Source organism: Globicephala melas, chromosome 3, assembly GCF_963455315.2.
Source record: "Globicephala melas chromosome 3, mGloMel1.2, whole genome shotgun sequence".
Taxonomy (NCBI): domain Eukaryota; kingdom Metazoa; phylum Chordata; class Mammalia; order Artiodactyla; family Delphinidae; genus Globicephala; species Globicephala melas.
Window position 1 is genome coordinate 26,262,984 of NC_083316.1, and position 27,161 is coordinate 26,290,144.

General features: G+C 38.6%; 1 protein-coding gene across 2 annotated transcripts in view; it reads right to left on the reverse strand.

Moving 5' to 3' along the window:
* Positions 1-44: 44 nt before the first annotated feature.
* The window catches only part of GOLPH3 (golgi phosphoprotein 3), a 53,132-nt gene continuing 26,015 nt past the window's right edge, over positions 45-27,161 (reverse strand). Inside the window, exons 2-4 of one of the 2 annotated variants that reach the window (XM_030843687.3) lie at positions 17,715-17,846; positions 12,189-12,303; positions 45-1,965 (exon numbers count right to left, since the gene is read on the reverse strand). In XM_030843687.3, coding sequence (XP_030699547.1) covers positions 1,541-1,965; positions 12,189-12,303; positions 17,715-17,846 — 672 coding nt within the window. In that variant the 3' untranslated portion in view covers positions 45-1,540. The remainder of the gene's footprint in view (positions 1,966-12,188; positions 12,304-17,714; positions 17,847-27,161) is intronic. The other variant, XM_060295699.2, reaches the window with a different exon arrangement.

Genomic DNA, 27,161 nt, shown 5'->3' on the forward strand with positions numbered 1-27,161 from the left:
AAACCACAATAATTAGAATACAAAAATACAAATGACATGCTTGCTCTGATTCAGGCACTTTCAAGATCATAGTTTATTTATTACTTCAGATAAAAAGATAGTATACATATTAGGGAATCCCTTAAAATTCAACTCTAGAGTTATACACCATCTAGTACTTTTGAATTGAATGTTAACCAAAAAAGTCTCTAAACACCTGAAAGCCCCACTAGTAACATGAACTATGGTAATAAAAAATTTGACATTTAATTTGTTCAATATATAGTATTTACATTATGAAACCAATGGTAATACGATAAACAATGATAAAGAAATAGTAAAAATAAACTCTAAAAAGCAAAGGTTTATATTCTTACAATGTGCTAATTATCATAATTGTATATAAAAATTAAAACACAGCAGAGCTTTCTGCTACAGAACTCTTAATCATCTGAGTTGTAGTCGTTACTTGCTAACGATTTACATGCAACATCTGCTAGTGCTGACATTTGATTTTTTTCCCCCAAGAAAGTGTGAGTAGATATTTATTTAAGAGCAGACATTAATTTACTTGTGGACAGAAAAAGATAAAACTGTACTCAAGATTAGTACTGGTCACAAGCCTCTTCTCTACAGAAACGATAAAAATAATAAGACTGAAAAAAATTCCAGAAAGGAGATGCACAGGCAAAGAGTACCATGAATGGCACAGCTCAAAAAATCTTGGGACCAATTAGACACACATGTTTTCTCTCTCCTTCAATGACGAGAGGTCTATTTTGCCATCAAATTACAATGCCTGTAGCAAGTAAGGGGCACCAGGTGTACAACTAATTAAACCCTGCAAAATACTAAGATGGGCAGTGGTGGCCAGAAGAAGGAACAACTTCTATATAATTCAAACTATATACAGCGTAACTGGAATGCAGCTCATCCCAAACTGGCTATGTGAAACAATTGGACCTTTATGATTTAATAGTTAAAATTATGACAAGTGTAATAATACAAGAGATTTACATGGAAAGCAAGATCCAAGGGGCACTTTATATTATTTACTGTGTATTTCAATTTAAAAATAATTTTGCTAAGTATACATCTCAACTGAGGTCTATGTATAAAATGTCCTAATAGATACAGATATTTACCTTTGGTGAGTTAAAGGCCTTTTTGTGACTTCTGTCTGAATTGCAGGCAGAATGCGAGATGTACGTGCACATGTGGGAGAAACTCAACCTGAGGTAATCCAAAAGATGTGCGTGTGAGGAACCTGGAGGTACTCTGACAGTCAAAGCACACCAGAACCCAAACGGGCAACAGTGAGGATGGCAACGAGCAATGGAATGCCAGTATGGCGGTGAAACTTTTTCCACAACAGAAAGAGGAAGGCCTCTCGTACCAGCAGAATCCTGCATACATACACAAAAGAAAAAGCCACCCACCATTTCATAAAACAAAAGCCAATTATAGTGTGGGAAGTACAAACTGCAGAAAACCAGGAGTCCCTGGAAGAAAAACGACTGGTTCCCGCGAGAGAAAGGAGGACGCTCGGTTCTGCGCAGGGTCACTTGGTGAAGGCGGCCACCACTGCCCACAGCACCTCGTTGGTGCTGGCCTTCAGACACTCCACCTCAGGGTCTAAGTCCAGGAGCTGCCGCACCCGCTTGGTGGCTAAATCGTACTGCTCGTCCACGAGGGGCGCGAACGCGTTCTCCAGGACATCCGAGGCGTGGGCCAGGTAGATGAGGGCCAGCAGGCGCTTGTCCATGCGGTGAGGGTCGTTCACCCATTTGTCGAGAACGGCTTCCTGCACCTTCTTGATGAGGCGCTGCTTAATGTTGTTGTTGGTGAGGGGATGTGTCGTCATGTCAAAAAGAAGGAAGTTCTGTTTCTCGGTTGTCAATACGCCCTTTTCTACCAGGTTTTTAGCTAATCGTTCCCTCACGTTTCTTAACTGATAATGCAATTTTAACGGATTCCACGTCTCACCTAAAAGAAAGATTCCCGAAGTTAGAAATGATAGGTATTATCTGCTAATCTTATTAAATTTTGTACTGTTAAAATGAACAGTAACATTTGACTTTTTTTCCTCCAGAGAAACAGAAGAAAATCCAACTATGTTTTCTTGCCAACTAAACCATGAACCCCTTGATGGTCAGGCCTTTGGTTTCTAAGCACCTGGCAGATGATTTTCAGGCACAACGGTTACTCAAGCTGAAAGCAGTCTCCAAACCAGTTCCCCTAATGCGGAATAAGCCAAATACCAATATTAAATTATGTTTGGCTTCTCTCTAGCTACTGTCAAAAAGCAGCCACTAGCAAAATATAAGATCTCTTTTCTGTTAAACACCCATCTGCAACAAAAAGATAAAAGAATTAAAAAGTTTCCTGATTAATAAGTTATTCCTGAACTGCTACCTATACCTGACCTATAAAGCTGGGAAAGCCTGGTTAGGCAATGCTATTCTTTGCTGACAAATAATATAAACCTAATTATAGAAGGACAAAACATTTTCATCATTTTAATCTTGTCATCTATGCGTATTTCCCTTTGAGACAGAAATACTTAAAATAAAACCAAGGGACTTCCCTGGTGGTCCAGTGGTTTAAGACTTCACCTTCCAATGCAGGAGGTATGGGTTGGATCCCTGGTCGGGGAGCTAAGATCCCACATGCCTCGCAGCCAAACAACAACAACAACAAAAACCACACAATAAAAACCCAGAAGCAATACTGTAACAAATTCAATAAAGACTTTAAAAATGGTCACATCAAAAAAATCTTAAAAAAAAAAAAACCCAAATATCTTTCACTAAAACAGTTTTTTTCTTTATAGAAGACTAGAAGGAAATACATCAAAATATTAATCTTGATTATTTGGGGGATTATATTATATGTGACAAATTTTCTTTTTTGTACTTTTTGTATTTTCCAAATAATCTCCAATGAACATGTAACTATTTGGGTAATTTGAAAAAAATACTATAGTAACTTTCTAAATTGGGTCATGTTAGAGATCAACCACCGGCACTTTTATTATATGCAAAAGCTGAAATTTTATAATATTGAGGAAAAACAAATTGTACTGTCTACTACAGCAGCCATTGACTATATAGGGCTATTAAATTTAAATTAATAAAAAAAAAACTCAGGGAATTCCCTGGCAGTCCAGTGGTTAGGACTCCATGCTTCCACTGCAGGGGGCCCAGGTTCGATCCCTGGTCAGGGAGCTAAGATCCTACAAGCCCTGCGGCACAGCCAAATAAATAAATAAGCAGGAAAAACAACTCAGTTCCTCAGTTGCCCTAACCACGTTCCAAGTGCTCAATAGCCAAGTGGGGCTAGAGGTTACTGAGCGGACAGCACAGAAATAAAGCATTTCCATTGTTGCAGAAAGCTCTAGTGGGAAGTGCTGACTTAAAATACATTAGTATTCAAAATTATTTTGCCATATGACTTAACACTGAAGAATATGGGGCTATGATTGAGTAGTCAGTCTTGGACTTGCCTTCTGGAGTTAAACAATTAGAAATCTGCATAAAATGTATGAAACAACTGTTCAGATGCTAGTCAAAAGGCAGCCCAGAGCTGTGACCTTTGAGAGAAACCTCACTGAGCCCTACTACTGCCCAAGCTTACTACCCAAAGGCACATGCCAGGCAGCAGAGCAGAACAGAAGACCTCAAGTAGAGCACAGGACTCACACTGTGTAAAAAGGCAGAGATCAGAGCTGGGGGAGGCTAAGGCAGCTGGAATATGCAAGGCAGAGTACTGGAGAAGAGGGGACTATGCAGAATAAGAGCTCTAGAAATCTGCGTGGTGTTCGCTTGAGTCTGGCCAAAAACAAAGCCACATGTGTTATGGTGTCAAACTCCACAAAACATGGTTAAAAAAAAAAAAAATCAAGGAAGTTGTAACGTGAACAATTCCAAGAGTTCACAGAGGGCTAGGGAAAATTTGAATTGCAATTAGCCTGAGTGGAAAGGTCTCACTGAACACCCAGGACATTCAGAAAGGATTCCAGAAGGATCACATCTTAGTAATAGGGCTAAACTAGCCCTTGAGTAAAGGCTACTCCAGACCTGACCTAACAAAGCTTACAAACAAAACTGATCCACAAGTAACTTAAGTACCTAGCAAAACAAATTCCAACAGTCTTTAAAGACAAACAAAATTCAGCACACAACAACGTAGACTCACAATGTCCAGCATCCAATAAAAATTACTAGACTTGTGAAGAAGCAGGAGAATGTGACCCAAAACTAAGGGGAAAAAAAATCAACAAAAACAGTCAAACAGGGACTTCCCTGGTGTCTTCCCAGTGGTTAAGACCCTGCAATTCCACTGCAGGGGGCGCAGGTTTTGATCCCTGGGTAGGGAACTAGGATCCCGCATGCCACACAACCAAAAAAAAAAGAGTCAACCAGGGCTCCCCTGGTGGTGCAGTGGTTGAGAGTCCACCTGCCGATGCAGGGGACATGGGTTCGTGTCCCGGTCCGGGAAGATCCCACATGCCGCAGAGCGGCTGGGCCCATGAGCCATGGCCGCTGAGCCTGCACGTCTGGAGCCTGTGCTCCACAACGGGAGAGGCCACAACAGCGAGAGGCCCACGTACCGCAAAAAAATAAAAAAAGTCAACCAAATCTGACATGACCCAGAAATGACAGAGACAATGGCATTAGCAGACAAGGAGTTTAAAATGGCTATTTTAAATATCTAAATAATTTAAAGGAAAGCACGAGCACAATGAAGAGAAAATGAGAGCTTTTCTTTTTTAAAGGCTAAATGATCTGGATCTGCCATTTTACATTTTGTTATTCACGCTGTAAAACTAGGGACTTGAAAAAAAACTGACAATTAAATAATGAAGAAATGGTACCATGAATCATTATTAAAGTCATCTTCTACATTTAAAGAAAACATAACCGCGACTTCCCTGACAGTCCAGTGGTTAAGACTCCATGCTTCCACTGCAGGGGGCACGGCTTCAATCCCTGGTCAGGGAACTAAGATCCCACATGCCACGAGGCACAGCCAAAAAAAAAAAAAAAGATTAAAAGCAAAAAATAAAGAAAACAAGATAAACTTTTCAAATAAAAAACCCTGGCAAATCAGCTTCCACAAAAAGAAAAACAATCATTGCATTCAATTTCCTTGTTAACTTCAAAAAGTAAAAGAGCTGAAATATATTTGGGGCCCTATTAGATTTTAAAACTTAACAGTATAAAAGAAAAATATAACTCAATAATAAATGAAATTCTACTTTCAATTTCTGGTGTTAAATTAGCCCACACCTACATTTAATGTTAAGAAATCATTAACAAAAACAAAAAACAACAAAAAAAGAGAAATCATTAACAGTTACTTGATGAAGCACTACAGCATAATAGGTTATGAGAGCAAGCTCTGGAGCCAGACTGTTTGGATTTCAATTCCAATTTGGTCATTTCCTAGCAGTGCAACCCTGGGCAAGGCTTCTTACCTATTCCTCTGTCTTTTCATCTGTAAAGCGATGAAAACAACTCTTTCCAGCTCACAAGGGTTATTACGAGGATTAAGTTAAGTTAAAGACATATCAAGTTCTTAGAATAGAGCCTGGTACATGGTAAGCTCGCAATAAACGTTAGCTATTATTATTTAACCATGTGCAGAATCAGCACTTTGGCAGAAAGAGTTTATCCTATTTATAATGGTCTAAAAAAATCATACTAGGTACTGAGAATGCAGACATTAGTAACACATATTTCTTTTTATTTTAATGTATTTATTTAATTTATTTATTTTTGGCTGCGTTGGGTCTTCAGTGCTGCACACAGGCTTTCTCTAGTTGCGACGAGCGGGGGCTACTCTTCGTTGTGGTGCACGGGCTTCTCATTGCGGTGGCTTCTCTTGTTGCAGAGCACGGGCTCTAGGTGCACAGGCTTCGGTAGTTGTGGCATGCAGGCTCAGTAGTTGTGGCTCATGGGCTCTAGAGCACAGGCTCAGTAGTTGTGGTGCATGGGCTTAGTTGCTCCGTGGCATGTGGGATCTTCCCGGACCAGGGCTTGAACCCGTGTCCCCTGCATTGGCAGGCAGATTCCTAACCACTGTGCCACCAGGGAAGTCCTAGTAACACATATTTCTAACTCTAGAAATTTTAAATCAAAGGAAGGGAACATTCATAATATAACAACTAACTGTACTTAACTGGCTAGAATAAGATGTAAATAGGGCCATAAAAACAATATGAACCAAGAGCCCAGAGGAATAAGAAATTACTTGAGTTTGATGTTAAGGGCACGTATCTTTCAAAGGTTAGTTATGACTTTCATTTTTCAATTGTTGTACCAACCCACTGTCTCCCCAATAAATGCCTGCTGCAACTTTCACCAGACAGTTTGGGTTTTGTGTTTTTTTTTTTTTTTTTTTGCGGTACGCGGGCCTCTCACTGTTGTGGCCTCTCCCGTTGCGGAACACAGGCTCCAGATGCGCAGGCTCAGCGGCCATGGCTCACGGGCCCAGCCACTCTGCAGCATGTGGGGTCTTCCCGGACCGGGGCACGAACCCGTGTCCCCTGCATCGGCAGGTGGACTCTCAACCACTGCACTACCAAGGAAGCCCTGTTTTGTGTTTTCTAATATCATTGGCACGTGGCAGGCAGCCTAAGGCACCAGGCTAGAATTAACTAGGTTGTGTTTTCTGACATTCTTAAATGACTTTTGGAAATTCAAACTTATAAACACAGAATAATCGATAGCCAAATTTATGTAAAAGCCCATAAAAAACTATAGTTCAAATCCAAGGTTAATTAATTAACTATACTCATAATAATAATTTGTCAGTTATCAAAGAAGTACTATTCCCTGGCAACTCACTAGTCAATTAGGAAGTTATTCTATGTCTCAGAAAACACCCTGGCTACCTATTCTCAAATAATTGTTGGGGCGGCGGCGGGGGGGGTTAAGATTATTCTAAGGTCAATTTCTCTTTACAGACCTAAAAAAACCAGAAATCCCTCTGATGCCGCTATACAATGATTTTTTTCCTCTCATTGGAAATAAATGGTATTAGCAGTTTACAACTTACTGTCTATTGTACTGAAGTCATGCTAATAAGGTTTATCCACACCTTATCCACAATTAAATCGTACATACTGCACCCAACAGAACACGTAATGCTTATTACAAAGTTCCTGTGACAAGTTCCTCAAATCCAAAATATGCTACCTTAGTTTAGTGTTGCTACTAAGAAAGAGTAGAGCCTGAACACAGACCAACCTTCAAATAATGTGTTCCATTTATGACTGGACCTTCTTATGGGCAATCATTTCTGCCTCGGAGGAAGTTAACAAAAAAGGACTCAGACATCATCTTTTGATGCAGTTCCCTGGAAAAGGGCAAATCTTGTGTGCCCACTCCAACAAAAATGTTGTTCAGCTTTCCTCAGACATTTTTTAAAAATGAAAAAAATCCCATAAGCAGAAAGCTGAACCAGTATGGGTAATATGTAAATGTTGTTTGATACTATTTTGAACACCCCAAAAAAGGTACAATAAAATAACAGAGTGGTGGGACTTCCCTGGTGGTACAGTGGTTAAGAATCCACCTGCCAATGCAGGGGATACGGGTTCGAGCCCTGGTCCAGGAAGATTCCAGATGCCGCGGAGCAACTAAGCCCATGCGCCACAACTACTAAAGCCCACGCGCCTAGAGCCCATGCTGTGCATCAAGAGAAGCCACCACATGAGAAGCCTGTGCACCACAATGAAGAGTAGCCCCTGCTCGCTGCAACTAGAGAAAACCCATGCTACAGCCAAATATAAACAAACAAAAATAAATAAATAAATAACTGAGTGGTCAAAGTGTCTTGGCATCCTGACATTTCTGCCTTTTATTTTATTTTTTTCTATTTGGGCTTTTGTTTTTTAAATTTTTTTATTTTAGTTGATTTACACTTCTGTCTTTTATTTTAAAAGAACCAAATTAATCTAAATCCAAAGAATAAAGTTACCCCTGAGATTATTAGCATACTTAAGACAACAGTATAAACTGGGGTGGGAGGAGGGGAGTTGGTTAAGTGAAGAGAAGATACAATAAAGGTTTAACCTATACTATCTACTAAAAGATTTAGCTGCTTCAATTTAAGCAGAATGTTGAATATCTTTTGAATATACTGTAACAAACCCCCAAAGGAGGAATAATGTTCAAAATTCTAGATTAAAAGATGTTACTGTGATCCATACTGTCATTCATCCTAAATTACTCACTATGCAAAAAAGACTTTATAAGTTATACGAGCAAATTTTTAATGTATAGAATTTATTTATAGTTAACTCTTTTATAAAGGAAACTGTGAGAAGTATATACGGAGAGGAAAAGTTCTTCAAAGGTTATTTATATCCCACTGCCCAACAATTATTTCAGTGAAAATGACATACTGGCAGGCACCTAAATAACTTCACTACAAAAAACTTCCATCTTCCTTGACATGTTACAAAAAAAAAAAGCAGCTTTGTTCATAAATTTGGCAGTCTAGCGACACCTTGTGACCAAACTGATCAATTACATGTCTTACGACTTCAGAAAGCAAAAAATACTATTCTTGAAAACAGAAAAGTAGTCTTTAAACTTTTTACTCTTTGTCTCAAATACACATATTTATTAATTTTTTTAAATTAACGAGATATATAAATAATATTTAAATATCAGTAATTTTAACATGTATATATGCACACTGTAAATAACGGTAAGATGAACCCCTGGGTATCCATCCTCCCACCCCAGGTAAAGAAGAAAGCTTCATCAAGACCTTAGATGCTTCCCTTGTGTCTTCTCTGCCTCAGAGGTAACCACCAAACAAACTTAGGTTAATCATTCTTTTTTCTTTACATATAGTCTCACCACCTATGCACGTATCCCTCAACAATACAGTACAATACATAGTTCTGAAAACCTAGTAACAAGTACAGACTTAACTGTGTAAGGATAGGTCCACCAATTTTACCACCCCCTCTAATCCCTCTGAACAGGAACACTTCCTTCTTTCTGTCTCATTTTTACCTTTCAAAGGCCCAATCCAAGTTCCACTTCCTCCAACTACTAAAGCTCCCAAGGATTTCTTTTCTCTGGGCTACTGCACTTTCAGAGAACCATACTGTTAAACTCTAATCTGTCATTAATCTGTTATTAGAAATACACAACTGGGGACTTCCCTAGTGGTCCAGTGGGTAAGACTCCGCACTCCCAATTGCAGGGGGCCCCGGTTTGATCCCTAGTCGGGGAACTAGATCCTGCATGCATGCTGCAACTAAAGATCCTGCATGCCTCAACGAAGACCCAGCGCAGCCTAAATAAATAAATAGATAGATAGAAATATACAACTGTTCTGCAAATGAATTTTAAGATTCTTTTAGTATGGAAGCACTTCTTTTTAAGTTTCATAGTACCTACATCAGCACTGCTGCAATAACTGGTATTTGATACCACTCATTACTTTGAAGCAACTAAAAAATTTTAAATTAACAAACTGACCCACAGAACTGAACACTTAAAAATGGTTAAAATGGTGTTAGGTTGGATACAATTTTTTATTAAAAATCAGCAAGCACTAGTACTACTTTAACTAGGTGGGAAGTAGATATTTTCTTAATTTAAAAGAAATGTGCTTTTTTCTCCTTCTCCCACTCCAGATTCCTTTCTTTTACGCTGAAATTACAGGTCATTCCTATTATACATCAGGAACATGCAACCAAAGTGCTATAGGTGATATTTTGGCATTTACAGCCATCCTAAACTTCACAGGATGTTGTTTAAAAAAATTTAAAAACCACTTTCTTAGTATTAGCTTCTTGGTTTACACAAATTCCTAACTCAAATGGACACTCTGTTTCACAAAATCTTAATTATATTTAATACTTTTGAGAAAAGCTTATAGACTTCTGCCCTCCTTTCACTCAACCAAGTGAGAACAGCGCACACAGCTCAAGTTGAAAACCACTTTCATTTATCATACACATTGAGTACTGGATAAGCTACATGCATAAAATGTTACATAACCGGTAAAGTTTAAGACGTATACAGCCACCTTAAACGGTGAGATTCAACTCTTTACAAGCCATACTCCCTGTGTGCCATGCGTACATAACAAAGGAAATCCAGTGGTCTAAGATATATTATTAACCCAAATCCCAATGTGCCATTAACATGTATGATGTAAGATAAAGAGACTGTTGATGGATGAAGCAGCTGAAAACGCCTCCACGTGCTAAGTGGCACCAAAGCGGATATCAAAAACATTGACGTTAAGGCAAGACAAACTATATTCCATAAAAAGAACTTTAGCACTCTGACTTACCTGACTTACCTCCCAAAAAAGTAAATACAACTTGAGAAACCCTCCTTTTGGTCAGCTGAGAACCTAATTACAAATTCTAATTTGCACCACCGGAAGTGGTAATGGCCAACAACAGCAGCACAACGTGAGCACAACACAAAGACTGCTTAGGCCAGTGAACTCCAGAGAGTGCAGAAATGATCCATCAGTTAGAAGGTACTAGCACTCCTATTTTTATCTCAAAAAAATCATATTTGCTAATATTTAACATATGGAGTTAACATCATACCCTCATTGAGTCTTTGTCAGCTGGCCACAGTTTGCTGAATAGGTGGAAGGCTCACCCAAAGAGGGCTGACAATGTTCTGAGCACTGTGACATACAGTCTTGGTATGTGCCAAGTACCTAGCTTTAACCAAACAAACTTTCATCAAATGGGTAAAGTAATTTTAAAAGATTTCCTACAAAAAAATTGTAATTGAAGATGACATCAATATCACAACCACAAGGAAGGAAAAAGGGTCACATTAAAGTTTCTCTTACTCAATGAGGTAAAAGAAAGTTATCAGCAGATCTACAAAAGGGTGGTCAAAAAAAAAAAACCCTCAAAATTATCAAGACAGGGCTTCCCTGGCGGTGCAGTGGTTGAGAGTCCGCCTGCCGATGCAGGGGACACGGGTTCGTGCCCCGGTCCGGGAAGATCCCACATGCCGCGGAGCGGCTGGGCCCGTGAGCCATGGCCGCTGAGCCTGCGCGTCCGGAGCCTGTGCTCCACAATGGGAGAGGCCACAGCAGTGAGAGGCCCGCATACCGCAAAAAAAAAAAAAAAAAAAAAATCATCAAGACAAACTTGTGAATAAGCTTATGTTCTCTACCAATAAGAAGGAAGAATGAACCCTGCCATAGTATAAAGTGCCCATTTATTGTCCTACTACCTAAGTTTGGAATATGTGTATTCACGTTATAAATAAACAAACATGCAAAACTCAATCTTTTACTGATATAAGAATATCTTCATAATACAACTATTACTTTAGAAACTCTATTTATAAGTGAGAAAAATGACATGTTAATTACCAATCTCTGACAACCTCCAAACGTTTTTAAAACAGTCTAAAAAGCAATATATTTGAACATGAAATGAAATGAGCATAGATGTATGCAGAAGCTATGTTTTATATAACAGTACAGAGGAACAGCAAGCTAACTCAGGTCCTATACTCCAGGAGTTTACTATCTAGAAGATTAGACAAATACACAAGTAACTTTAAAATAAATGTAGTCATTAGTGCTATCAACCAAGTAAGTGTTCCTTCCTACAGCTGCACTTCCTATCTCCCTAAAGTTAGGGGAGGCCATGTGACTTGCTCTGACCAATGAAACCTGCACCACACGTCATTTCTGAGCAGAAATTTAAGAGCCTGGGTGATCTGTTATTCTCTTCTTTCCTTTACACTAGTGACTGACAGTGCTCCAGATGGTGGCAGCTCCATCTGCCCAGCTGCCAAGATGAGAATGAAGTGGCCTGTGACTGACTTACAGTATGAGTGAGAAGTAAACTGTTGTTTTAAGCCACTGAGGTTTTAGGGTTGTTTGTTACCACAGCTTAACCTAGCCTATCCAGAATAAGGTAGCATGAAGTAATTTTGACAAAGAATGACAGGAGCTAAGGAAGCTAAGGAAGTATACTATATCTGATTCACATCTGCTCAGTTTTGTTAAAGGGGATGAAATTTTAAAAACCACTATTTTCCCTATTTAGTGACTGATTAACTTTCAAGATTGCCTAACTAACTAAACAAGCTTTTGGCTATTTTGTCTAAGCTCCTTTCAAAAGGATTTTAAACTTTTACAAAAATCTCTCAGAGAATTCAGTTTTTAGTTTATACGCAGAAGCTTACCACTAAGTAATTCAATCCAGTTCTGGACCGTTTCTGGAGGCTGAGTCTCCTTAACGTGCTTTAGAGCTTCATCAAGAAGAACATCCCCTGTTGGAGCATCTGATTTACAAATCACCTAAAATGTAATCAACAAGAATCACATGATCTACTTGATCTTTCTAAACAAAAAACTTAATTATGCAAACACTTCATTATGCTTAAAGCCCCAAGTGTTCATACAGTATCAAAGTTCAGATTTTAAACTAATTCCATACTAAGGAAATCCAATATTTAACCTAACCAGATTAGCCACAATCATGAACGAAAATTTAGCTACTGTGCAATAATTAGGAAAGCAAAATGGTAGAACAGCTTATACTCATCGGAATTCCATTTACTGCTAAACCTTGGGCTATTTGATCCAGAAATTCATTTTTTAAACATTTATTAGTTATAGAAACAGACTCAATTATACATAAGAATTGAATATAGAATAAAGGTGGCATTTCACATCAGTAGAGAAATTAATTTTTCAATAGATATAATAAAACAACTGGCTCCTCAGAGCTTATACCACAATAAAAGATGAAGATTTAAATATGAAATATAATTGAGGGGATGAGAAAGTTTTCTCAAAATTGTGACAGCAAGCAGAATCCTTGAAAATACCAATAGGTCTGATTACATAAAAGTTTTAAATACTACAAAACTTTAAGTTAAGCACTTTAAGAGTAGAAAAACCAGAGGTAGGGTATAAGAGAAGAAAACGCTACACTGCTTTAACCAAGTACTAGATCTTTATAGCCTTCAATAACATTCTTGGCTAAACAACAAATTTCTAGTTGAAATTCTATAATATCAAAGTTGAATTTGTTACACTACTTTACATTACCTGTTAAAATGTTATGAAATTTAACAGTATTATTTTAAAAATGAGAGTCTTCCCTCAAACTTGTCCTTGACAATACGTCCTTTCCTTTTTGCTCAATCTTATGAAAGATTAAAAAAAATACAGTATCTGAGACAACATGACCCAATGGAAATATAATTAGAACCAGAAATACAAGGCACAAATCTATTTTAAAAAATTTTAGTAGTTATATTTTAAAAAATGAAAACAGGTAAAATTAATTTTAATATATCTGATTTAACCCACCATAGCCAAAATACTGACATGTAATAAATATTTTTAAATTGAGACTGGTTTACATTCTTATTTTTCCATAGTAAGCCTTCAAACATCCAGTGTGTTTTTATTTACAGAATGTCTCAATTTGCACTAACCACATTTCAAGTGTCTGGCTCATAGCCACATATGGCTAGTGGCTACCATCCTGGACAGTGCAGCTATAGAACATCTTCATCATCACAGAGTTTGATAGGAAAGTACTATTCTAGACCATACTTTTAGTAGGGGGTCAGAGAGAATAAGAAAAAAGAAAGGAGAACTTTGGGAGAAAAAGTTGTATGTCTATATGCTATGGTCATGCCACCGTTTCTTACTTCTCACTTACTCCCTAAATCTACTTCCATCTGGCCTGAACACCCAGTGCATGCCCACCCCTTTGAGAATGGTCTCACGGTGACAATAAGCTGGGTATAGTTGGATCTCTTTTCTTATGAAATTCTGCCCCCCAAATCTCTCTCAGATGGACTATTTTTCTCCATCACCTCTGCAATCATTCTAATCTACCTATCTGATTAACTTTCCTTGGATTAAGTTTCCTAACTAGCTTCCCTGAACTAGTTTTAGCCTTTTTCAATCCATACTCCTCACTGATCTTTCTAAAGGTAAATCTTAGCATGACATTCCAGCTTCTGCTTAAAATTCTTCAATAACTCACAGCAAGTTCCAACTCCTTAACAAAATCCAGCAATGTGTGGCCCACTAGTAAATATTCCTGCCCACACATATAATTTATATTTAGGGTTTTTCTTCTTGGAGGACAAGCCTCATTCTTAAATATAAACAAATAACCAAGGATGACAAGACACTTGAAAGTCTTCAGCAAGGAAGAGACCAAAAGAGAAAATAAGAACTGAAGAAACAGATAACACAGATAAAGAAAATTCTCAAAAGAGCAGTAATATCCTCAGGGATTTAAAAGAAAATCTTACATCCATAAAACAAGAAGAATAAGAAGGCACGATACAGAAAACGCTTCCTGGAAATCAAAAACATGAAAGCCACAATAAAAAACTCAACAGAGGATTAAAAGGTAAGAGAGACCAAGAGAATGTCAATTATATCCCAAAAAAGCTAGGAAACAAACCAGAAAGAAAAATAACATAAAAATCAGAAAGAAAATAAAGAACAGCCAAGAGGTCCACTCCACCTTATACAGTTCTAGAAACAGAGTGAAGATACAAGAAATAAAACTTTCCAAAATCAAAAGACACACATTTCTGGATTGAAGAAGCCCAAGCATAGTGAATTTTAAAAGACCCACATCAAGGCATATCATACAATTTCAGAACACTAGAGATAAACAGAAGATCTTAAATGCTTCCAGAGAAGAAAAACCAGGTATCATACAGAGATTGACAATCAGAAGGGCATCAGACTCTAACCGCAACTCTGTATACTAGAGGACAATGGGGAAATGCCTTAAAAATTCTGTGGGAAAAATCTAACATTCTATTCCCAGCCAATCTGTCAAACAGAAATATGGTACAATAAAGGAATTTTCAGGCATGCAAAGTCTCAAAACATTTTCCTCCCACGAGGGTGGAAGAAAACATTAGATCCAGAAAACAGGGGGCTGAAAGCAGTAAAAAAAAAAGTGACAGGAAGTCCCAGTAGAACCAAAGCATAACCAATCCAGACTGAAACACAGGCAAATTTTAATGGAGTTATCTGATGTATATGAACATTTTAAAATTAATAATCTAACTTTTCTCTGATGGAGCATGTAAGAAAAAAGGAGAGCTACATAGAAAACTTTAAAATAAGGGATTAACTCTAGAAAAAAACAAAACTATCTAAGAAAGGAAATCACAGGATATAACTTAACTCTACAGAAAACAGTATTAATATATTTGTAACAATATAAAACAATCATTACTGTTTTGCCAAAAATTATGATATAACTCTATTGGGAAGATTGAAAGGTAGGGGTAAAAAGTGGTATGTAAGAGAGCCAAATATTCATCTATTTTTTTTTCTGGCTGCACTGGGTCTTCACTGCTGTGCACGGGCTTTCTCTAGTTGTGGCGAGCGGGGGCTGCTCTTCATTGTGGTGCGCAGGCTTCTCATTGCGGTGGCTTCTCTTGTTGCGGAGCATGGGCTCTAGGCGCGTGGGCTCAATAGTTGTGGCTCACAGGCTCTAGAGCGCAGGCTCAGTAGTTGTGGCGCACGGGCTTAGTTGCTCTGCGGCATGTGGGATCTTCCCGGACCAGGGCTCGAACCCGTGTTCCCTGCCTTGGCAGGCGGATTCTTAACCACTGCGGCACCACGGAAGGCCCGCAAATATCCATCTATTTTAAGTAATAGATGTAAGTAAGTAAAGAGCATCTCCAACTGATTTATCAAGAAATGGCAGTATAAGCTTATTTAGAAATATGGAGGTAAATGCCCAAGTAAGTGAAAACTGTAGCAAGCTGAATGGTGACCCCCAAAAGGTGTTCATGTCCTAACCCCCAGAATCTAATCCCCAATAAATCTCTGTAGATAAAATTAAGTGAAATCAGATCTGGAGATGAGATTGTCCTGGATTACCCAGATGAGCCCCGACATGCAATGAAAGTGTCCTTATGAGTGACATACAAAGGAGAGGGTGATGTAAAAACAGAGGACAGAGAGAGATGCAGCCAGAAGCCAAGGAAAGCCTCAAAGCCATCAGAGGCTAGAAGAGGCAAGGAACAGCACATTGTGGCCTCCAGAACTGTAAAGAGAATTAATGTCTGTTGTTTCAAGCAACCAAGTCTGTGGTAATTTGCTAAGGCAGCCTTACAAAACTAATACAAGGACTGAGAATGGCTGCCGCCCAGATACAAGACTAAGGAGTGGGGAAGGGCAGGTAGAAGATTGCTATTTTTTTTGCTGTAAGTCTTTAAGTACAATTTGATTTTATAACTATCATATATGTATTATCTTAATATAATCAATCATTATTTTTAAATGAATAGATTAAATCATGTTGCAGTATTTTCCCAAAAGACTATCAACTGCCTAGTTAAGATCATACAAACAGGTGGATTGAAGTAAAAAGCCCATGCAGGCAGGGAACATGTGTCTCTTGGTCTCCAATGTATCCCCAGAGTCAAGCACAATGGATGGAAGACTTAAGCACTAAATAAATAAATGATGAATGAATAAATGAACGAAAGAGCAAATAATTTGTTGATAATCAACACAAAACTGGTTTCTGTTCCCAAAAACCCCAAATAAACAGTATCAAAATCTTTTCACTTTAGGTCAGGGCTCCATAACATTAATGTAAAATTACCTGTAATTTCTACTATTAGTAGTAACCAATGTGTATATTTCATTGATAATTATAATGACAAATTCTTAAGGTTTCTGTCCTCCATAAATCTATGGTTGCACAGTAAAACAAATAAAAATTTTATTCTGCTTTATGACATAGATATCTAAAACAGTAACTTCAAAACTAATCTCATGCCAGCTCATCTGACTCTAAATGACTAGATTTAATTTTAATATTCCACGAGGAATATTTTCTGCCATACCGTGTTTACTTTGCATACAATCTTCAAGAATACATTTCTTTCTTTCCTATAGGATTATTACTCTCTCTGGCATTTCAATCAAAAAATGTTCAGTTTTCACCTAAAACTTTTTGGATTTCATTATAAGACAGTGTATTTAGGAAAAAATAGCTTTGAAACACCCCACGTCCCCCAAGAAACAATGACAGACTAGAAGAGAAAGAGTCTTGAATATTTTAGATTGAGGTTAAAGTTAGAAATTCTAAAAACTAGTCAATAATACCTCTATTAACACAGACCTTCACAGTGGAGAGGCAGAGATGTGAAACCTATTTGTATTCTGGCAAAAAGATCAACAGCCTATGGACAGTTAATTTGCACAATACCACTTTTGAGTAGTTACGTCAAGTTTTCCAAATCATGGCTTTCAGGAGCAGCAAATAAAGTTTGGAATCTTTCTGAATATGTAGGATGCAATGGCCAGTGATCCTAACAATGAATTACATTACTCATTATGCGCAAAGAACCAAAAACCCAAGGATGCAAGAAAAGATATGGAAACATGATTCAATAAAGACTTAACTTTAAAATCAACTTCTCTTCTTTAATTTTTGAAAGCTATTAGTAAACAACAAGGTTCTACTGTATAGCACAGGGAATTATCTTCAATATACTGTGATAAGCCATAATGGAAAAGAATATTTTTTAAAATGTATGTATATGTATAACTGAATCACTCTGCTGTAAGCAGAAATTAACACAACATAATAAATCAACTATACTTCAATAAAAAAGAAAACTATTAGTAGAAACAGTCTTCATTTTTAGGCAGCACAAACTCTTTAAAAAGGAGATGTTATATAGGCCCCCTCTTACCTTTCTTGTTAACAGACTTTTACGTCTCATTCCACAAGCCTCTAGCTGTAACCTTCCTCTCAATGCTAATTCAATTAACATACAGCCACGTAATCCAGATGATATACAGTCATTCCAAAATGATGTGTAACCCTATTTAAAAAAGAAAACAAAAGAGCTAATTTACTTTGAACTCAGAGTCAAGAACAGAATCACTTTTTAGCCAAAGTTATTTCTTGTGCCTTTTACCTTGCATGTCTTTCCATAATTAAAATACTGAAAAAATACAGTTACTATACATTATTAAACTAGGATTTTCAGGGATTTACTGTCTTTTCACCACTTTCCTTACATGTAGATAAACAACAAATAACTTTGGAACTCACTAAGTTATGTGCTAATTAGGCTCTTTCAGATTGCAGGCAACAGGGCTCACCCACTCAGTTAACCTTAGATTATAGTCGTTTATTACTAGTATACGTGGGCAAATTAAGAAGCTCAGGAAAAATAATCTAGCCCAATGTAGCCTCATGGAGAATTAGAACATCGTTCAATGCTGTTTGCAATAAAAATACAAGGTTAAACTTGGAAGAATGTATCAGAAAATTTACATACGGGGCCATGCCTACAGTTCTGAATAACAAACTGTAAAGCGATCGGATTCCCCCACCCCACCAAGAGAAATTTAAGGGCAACGTCCAAGGTGGAAAAACAGCCAGACAGAATGAGACTGATAGACAGCCAGGGATCTGGGAATTCTCAAGTGAAACAGGCATCACCAGATAAAGTCAGGGCACTCTTTGGGAGCTAATAACTGGGACTGTCCAAATTATGAAGCCATGAACTGTGCCAGCAGAGTTGCCAGCTATTAAAGTGCCCAACTCTGAAGAGAAAACAGAAGCGATAACTGGTTCTGGTTAAGGCTCAGAACAAGGTAACATATAATTTTGATGGGAGGGAGAACAGGTCAATGGATTCTCTGAAGAATGGAGGACCAGGAATAGGGAGGCCTAGACCCTTGGTTTCGGTACTTTCTTGAGGTCAGTCTTGGTACATTGCCAGGTCATGGTGGTCAGCTTGTATTTAAGAAGATGACTGACCATCAGGGTCCATGGGACTTCACCACTGACACAAGGACTTAAATGACAAAGCTACCACTTCTGAGAATGAAGGCTTTGGGAAAATAAAAATCTGGATGAAGGGAGACACGAGATAAAAATATCAATTCAAAGAGGGAGATTTAAATGTGAGGCAGGGAAAGCAAACACTGACTAGATTTGAGGAAATCCTTTTAAACTTAAGTGTTAGAGATCTGATTAAATTAAGACTGCCAGATATTAGCTAAGTGGTTAATAAGACCAATAACTTACAGACATCAGGTACAATCGATGGCTTCTGTATCCATCCAAAACAATTAAAGCCCTAGGAAGCCTAGGAATGGATTCACATAAAATCAAAGTTACAGCTATCGGGCTTCAATTGGCCTGGACATACAGACGGAGTTCCTAGGTGAGCCTCTAAAAACTATAAACAATAGAGTACACCTCATAAAACAGTGATGGATGTAGACAGGACCATGCCCTGTCTCTGCAGCCTGGAAATTTCAGATGAACAGTACTCATTAGAAGCTTACATTTGCTAGCAGAGAACGAAATACACCTCAGCCTCAATTGCTCTCAGAGTAATGGCAACCCAGAGATGTTAGCAAAATGGAGTCTTTAATAACAGACTTCAAAGATTTACATTTAATGAACGGCTTTTGGGCATTAACATAAAAAGACAGATGCTTAAACAGAATTGATTTCATGTGGGAAAATAGACAAATGGGCACGGACAGTTCTGTAGCAAAGTTTCTGGGACACATGAGCAATATTCCAAAAATAAATGGCCATCAAAGCCACACCAAGGGGCTTCCCTGGTGGCGCAGTGGTTAAGAATCCACCTGCCAATGCAGGGGACACGGGTTCGAGCCCTGGTCCAGGAAGATCCCACACGCAGCGGAGCAACGAAGCCTGTGCGCCACAACTACTGAGCCTGCGCTCTAGAGCTCACGAGCTACAACTACTGAAGCCTGCGCTCCTAGAGCCCGCGCTCTGCAACAAGAGAAGCCATCACAACGAGAAGCCCGCGCACCACAAGGAAGAGTAGCCCCCGCTCGTCGCAACTAGAGAAAGCCCGAGTGCAGCAACAAAGACCCAACACAGCCAAAAACAAATAAATTAATTAAAAACAAAACAAAAAAGCCATACCAAGCAACAGAACAGTCCAGCATGTTGATGACACCTGCTAAAATCTGCATCATAAAAGTAGGATCAGGAATTAAGCAAGTTGCAGGAGGTAGGAGGCAGGGGAGAAAGGGTACTAAAAAGGGCAGTGTTAAATTAAAAGATTTTATGGTATTACTGGATAAAATGACAACGCCATCCTTAAGAATTATGTCTATTAGAGGGAAAGCAGTATGTTGGAAAAGCATCAAGTGAATCTGGTCATGACCTAGGCCAGCAAGATTCTGCAGTGAATCCATGTCACAACACATGTGAGCAGAACTACTAAGAAGCCAGAGCACCAGCTTAGGCCTTGTCAAGTGCTAAAGAGCCCTTACATCTTTTAATCTCTAGTGTTAACCTTAAAACTAGATCTCATCGATCCCCAAACATATATTTTAGAAGTTTAGTATCTCCATGAGATAACGGATGCTAAACCTACTGTGGTAATCATTTCATGATACAGGCATGCCTCGGAGATAACATGGGTTTGGTTCCAGACTACCACGAGAAAGCCAATATCACAATAAAGCAAGTAACACAAATGTTTTGGTTTCCTAGTGTATATAAAAGTTATATTCAAACTATACTGTAGTCTATTAAGTGTGCAATAGCATGTCTTAAAAAAAAGTATATACCTTTATTTAAAAATACCTTATTGCTAAAAAATGCTAACCATCATCTGCCTACGCAGCATTGCCACAAACCTTCAATTTGTAAAACATACAATATCTGTGAAGCACGATAAAGTATGCCTGCATATGCAAACCAAACCATCATGCTGTACACTTTAAATTTATATAGTGATGTATGTCAATTACCTCTCAATAAAACTGAGGGAAAAAGTTTTATCTCTGATATTGGGATGCATTTTAAAATAGATGGTACCTTAGATTAAAGGAAATATGGTATTGTAACTACTGAGCTAACCTTAACCCATGGAAGAGGGAAGAGACAGGTGGCATAGGCCTCACAGGTGCCCAGCTGTGTAATGATGAACTAGAGCCTAGCATGTCAGTTACTGGGCATCTTGAAACCTGGTACAAGATTGGGTGACTGAACATCCAGACCCAGGCATGCCATCAATCCACCTGACTTCTCAGTGGAGAAGATTTTATAAGAGCAGGTCAGTAACAACCACACTGCCCAGAGGATTTTGTCCTCAGATAAACCACTACTCCCTGAAACAATTTCAAGAAGCTGCAGTCTAAACAGGATGGTTATATATTCAGGGCATGAATGTGTTTATGCCCCAGTAAAAATCTTATACCCTATCTGTGAAAAAGGCAAGCCAGCCACATTTAAAAAGATGGTTAAAATAGGTGAGGAAGACCTGACAGTATCAAGCAGTTTACGATTTGGTTCAAAAGCACAACTAGCTACGTGTGCAACCATACTGTGAGAGAGTAAAGAAATAGCACTGATGGGGAATTCCCTGGCAGTCCAATGGTTAAGACTCGGTGCCTTCACTGCCGTGGGCCTGGGTTCAAGCCCTGGTCTGGGAACTAGGATCCCACAAGCTGCACAGCAAGGCCGAAAAAAGAAAGAAAGAAATAGCAATGATGATCATTATAACAAATTATGACTATGTATTCAGTGACACTGCACAGCTCTTGTGCTTGGAAGCCAATAATCATTTCAGATCCCCCAATGGGTATGAGATTCTACCACCAGTGATGGAGGAAATAGCTTCATATCCCAGGTTAGTCCAAGGACAGGGTACTAGTGCTCAAAGTTCAGGGTCACACCAAGGGAGAACCACTGGCCAGGCAATCAACTTACTGATGAAGAAGCAGCACTGTGCTGGGAATACCAGTAGCCACAGGATCTTGAGGATGTCCCCCACTCACTGTAGAAGACTCAGCTGGGTCCTGATGGAGGCTGGACAACCACCAAAAAAAAAACTATTTTGGGGCCCTACAAGTTCAAGATTATGATCAGAACCAGCTCCTATTCCTAAAATAGAATGGGAGAGGCAGAGATATGCCAAATAGAGGTGGATCATACACTGCCCTCACAGAATCCAGAGAAACATGATTTCATTAGGTTCATGGGTCCAAAACAAGGGGAAACATGCAAGAATAAACGGGTGCATTAAGACCCTAATACGGTTTTCCTGGTGAGTTGCGCTGCTAGAAAATCAAAACAGGAACATTCAAAAGTCATACCATGTGCAGCTCACAAGCCTCCAACAAAACCAAGAACAGAACACAAGAGACAGGGACTCAGAAGGCCCTGGAAACTAATGCAAAGCACCTCTACTTACCTTTCACCAACAATCTACTTTAATAACAACAACTAATAATAACCAGGTAGGTGGAGACTTTCCCAATGGAGAGCCAACTAAACTGACTACAGAATGCTCCAATCAATCTTACGTTGTTGGTAATACTCAGCATCAGACACTAGACAAATGGCCAACCTTTAGGCAGACCTCAAGAGAAGCTTGTAACTTAAACTGGGATAAATGACCTTTATCATATAGTATGCCACTCCGAAGCAAGGAGCTAAGTAGAAGGAATGAATGGTACAGTAACGAATGAGGCAACGATACGAGGGACAAGCTCTGCAGACACAATCCTTCCCTCAGTGGGCAGTTCCAAGATCTAAACTTAGGGGACAGAGACTACATACATGAAATCTGATGTTGCTGCAGATCTAAGCAACAACCTCCAACACAACTTTTTCTCAGTGATAAGATAACATTTATTTGGATCTCTATTTGCCTGATTCCCTTTTCTTCTCAAGTGGCTCAACCTGAATAGGGGAAAAGGGAAATGCTCACTGGGCCCCTAAATATGCAAACACTGAGTTCTCATCATTCAGGTTACGAGCTCCAGAATATTTAACCAGAGGACGTTTGTTGTTTAAGACTGAACTCGAAAGCCTGGCCACCTGCAATAAAATATTTAAAACATAGTGTACAAGTATCATAAGAGGTATACAACCAAAAGTATTATGTGATTTTCCTTCCTAGAACATAAACACACACACTCATATAAAAAATAAAATGTAAGCACAGAATAAAAAATACAGAACATGATATATATATAAATAAAACATGAAAAACAGGTACAAAATAGTATATATAAGGTATGACGCTAATTTGAAATTATATAAACATATATGCATAGAGAATGTTTATATGTATTAATACATAAAACCCTTCTGTTTAACATATAAAACCCACAACTACTGAAGACTGTGCGCTCTAGGGTCCACATGCTGCAACTACTGAGCCCGTGTGCTGCAACTACTGAAGCCCGCAGGCCTAGAGGCCATGCTCCGCAACAAGATAAGCCACCGCAATGAGAAGCCCACGCACTGCAACGAAGAGTAGCCCCTGCTTGCCACAACTAGAGAAAGCCCGCACACAGCAACGAAGACCCAACACAGCCAAAAATAAAATCTAAAAAAAAGGTGCTTTACTTATTAAAAAAAAAAGACAGCCTACTTATATGGGATATATTTGCAAATGATATATCTGATAAGAAGTTAATATCCAAAATATACAAAGAATTTATACAAGTCAACATCAAAACAACGAGAAACAACCCAATTAAAAAGTGGGCAGGGGGCTTCCCTGGTGGCGCAGTGGTTGAGAGTCCGCCTGCCGATGCAGGGGACACGGCTCCGTGCCCCGGTCCGGGAAGATCCCACATGCCACGGAGCAGCTGGGCCCGTGAGCCATGGCCGCTGAGCCTGCGCGTTCGGAGCCTGTGCTCCGCAACGGGAGAGGCCACAACAGTGAGAGGCCCTCGTACTGGAAAAAAGAAAAAAAAAAAAGTGGGCAGAAGACCTGTGTAAACATTTTTTCCAAGGAAAACATACAGAGGGCCAACAGACTCATGAAGACATAATCGACATCACTAATCAACAGGGAGATGCAAATCAAAACCACAATGAGATATACCATCTCACACCTGCCAGAATGGCTATCATCAAGAAGACGAGAAATAATAAGTGTTGGCAAGGAAGTGGAGAAAAGGGAACCCTCGTGCACTGTTGGTGGGACTGTAAATTGTAGGAGTCACTAAGGAAAACAGTCCGGAGGTTCCTCAAAAAATTAAAAATGGAACTGCCGTATGATCAGGCAATTTCACTTCTGTATATTTACTTGCAGAAAAAAGAAACACTAATTCAAAAAGATATATATGCACACCAATGTTCACAGAACCACTACTTACAATTGCTAAGATATGGAAGCAACCTAAGTGTCTACCAACAGATGAATGGATGAAGAAAATGTGATATATATATCACTGAAAGTTTCTACTACTTCTAGTATTTTGTCTTTCTTTATTATATTACTGCATATATATATATATATATATAAAGTGGAATACTACGCAGCCATAAAAAAGAATGAAATTTTGCCATCTGCAGCAACATGGATGGTCTTGGAGGGTATTACACTAAGTGAAACAGGTCAAACAGAGAAACACAAAAACCACATAATCTCAGTTATATGTGGAATCTAAAGATAAGACAAACAAAATAAAATGAAAACAGACTCACACAGAAAACAAACACGTGGTTGCTGGAGGGGAAGGGGATGGGAACAAAATAGGTGAAGGGCATAAGAGATACAAACCTAAATTTATTAAATAAATAATATACAGCATAAGAAATATGGTCAGTAATATTGTAATAATTTTGTATGGGGACAGATGGTTACTAGACTCAGGTGGTGATCATTTCATAATATATGAAAATGTCAAATCACTACGTAGTACACTTAAAACTAACATAATATTGTGCATCAACCATATTTCCAAAAAAAGTAAATAAATATATACCCAAAGAAAGAAAGAAAAAAAGGAAGGAAGGGAGGGAAGGAGGGGAAAAGGAAAAAAGAAAAGGAAAAGGAAAGGAAAGAACTACAAAGTAAACCAGAATTGGGAGGTCATACAGAACAGGCCTAAAGAGTCCAGACTTTGAAACTACAAACACCTAACAATTCAAAATAATTACTAGGTGTCAATATATGTACAAGGTACACAGAGGAGTCTTCATATTTTACCAGCTATGTTTCTGTTTTTATGCACAAAATATTTCAAAATGAAATCACTAAAAACAACCTATAATGTTGAATTCTGTTGTGACCAATGTTTCAGAAATGGCTTTCTACATAGACTTTCCTCAGCAAAAGAAAATACCAGTTTTCCAAAAACATTTGGGATTTACTACCAAACTCAATCCAAAATTTGTACTAACTGAGGCCACTCTTGGCTCACATCCCCCTTTTAGAAAACTTGTCCTCAACTACAGATTTTACAGAAAGAGATGACTGTACTCTGCCACATCTAACTGGACCAGGATGTGCACATTAAAGTTTTCCTCCTGGGAATCTGAACTTGGCCCACAGAGGCTGGATCAGTTACATGCGCATGGGCACTGGAGATGTAATTGGTTATGTAGATTCAGAAGCCACTGGCTATTTTGCACAAATGCAACCAGAGAACAATGATAAACAGAAAGATATACAAGAGATATGGAGAGCAGAAATGAGAGAACACACAATGTGAGACAGACCAAGACATACACACAGGGAACACACAGACACACACAGAGAATGGCATCCTAACAACAGAAGCATTCCTGTATCTTTGGGCTGTACTCCTAAACCTTATTTCCATGAGATTCACCTATGTCTCCTTTTCTTAGGCTACTTGGAGGAGATTTCTGTTCTTGCAAGCAACTGACTTTTAGTAATGCCAGAAGGACTTTAATGAAATAATAAATCAGTGGTATCTGGCAAAGGTTTTTGTAATTCAAGTATAGAATCTATAACTAAAATATTCATCACAGGCTAAAAAATATTATGTGTGGCCAAGAAATTCAAATTTGCATAAATGTAACCTTTAGTTGCTGTTAGAAAACCAGTAAGTGTGATTATGACAATAAGGGCAGCTGCTTAAGAGAAAACAAACAGCAGTCCCATCAACCCAACTAACCAATTTGTCAAAGAACAAATTAGGATTTGCAATTATCAAATACCACTTATACTTTAAGTGCCACATTCCAATTAATCTCATCCAAATGAAACCCTGACAGCCCCAACCTTAAAAGACAGAAAACACACATGCATTAAGACCACATTAATAATCATTTATATATCAAACAAATTCAAACTGAGGGACATTCTATCAAATAACGGGTAAAGAACTAAAGGAAACTATATTTAAAGACTTAAAGGAAAGAATGACAATGACTCATTAAGAAAAATAATGATTCATCAAATACAGAATCTCAGTAAAGAGATGGAAATTCTTTAGTTAAAAAGTATGACTGGGCTTCCCTGGTGGCGCAGTGGTTGAGAGTCCGCCTGCCGATGCAGGGGACACGGGTTCGTGTCCCGGTCCGGGAAGATCCCACATGCTGCGGAGCGGCTGGACCCGTGAGCCATGGCCGCTGAGCCTGAGCGTCCGGAGCCTGTGCTCCGCAACGGGAGAGGACACAACAGTGAGAGGCCTGCGTACCAACAACAACAACAACAAAAAAGTATGACTGAGGGACTTCCCTGGTGATCAAGTGGGTGGGAACCCACCTTCCAAGGCAGGGGACGTGGGTTCCATCCCTGGTCAGGGAGCTAAGATTCCACATGCCTCAGGGCAACTAAGCCCATGCCACAACTACTGAGCCCGCGCACACCACAACTAGAGAGAAGCCCATGTGCCACAACAAAAGAGCCCATGTGCTGCAACTAAGACCTGACGCAGTCAAAAATAAATAAATAAACTTTTTTTTTTTTTAAGTACAACTGAAATGAAAAGTTTACTAGAGGAGCTCAACAGTAGATCTGAGATGAGAGAGAAAGAATCAATGAACTTGAATTTGAATTTAAAGAACAAAAGGAAAAAAGAATGAAGAAAATAAGGAAAGCCTCAGAGACTAAAATTTTCAAGCAAGCCTCCCAGCAGTTACAGGAGTCTCAAAAAGAGAAGGCAGAAAAAATAACAACTGAAAACAAATCTGGTGAAAAATATTCATCTAAGATCCAGATGTTCAATAAACTCCAAGCTGGATAAACACAGAGAGATCACCATACCTAGATGCATCACAGTCAAACTGTTACATAAACAAAGAGAATATATATTGAAAGCAGCAAGAGAAAACAACTTACCACATATAAAGGAACAATACAATTACCAGATAACCTCTCACTAGAAATACTGGAGACCAGGAGGCATTAGGATAACAT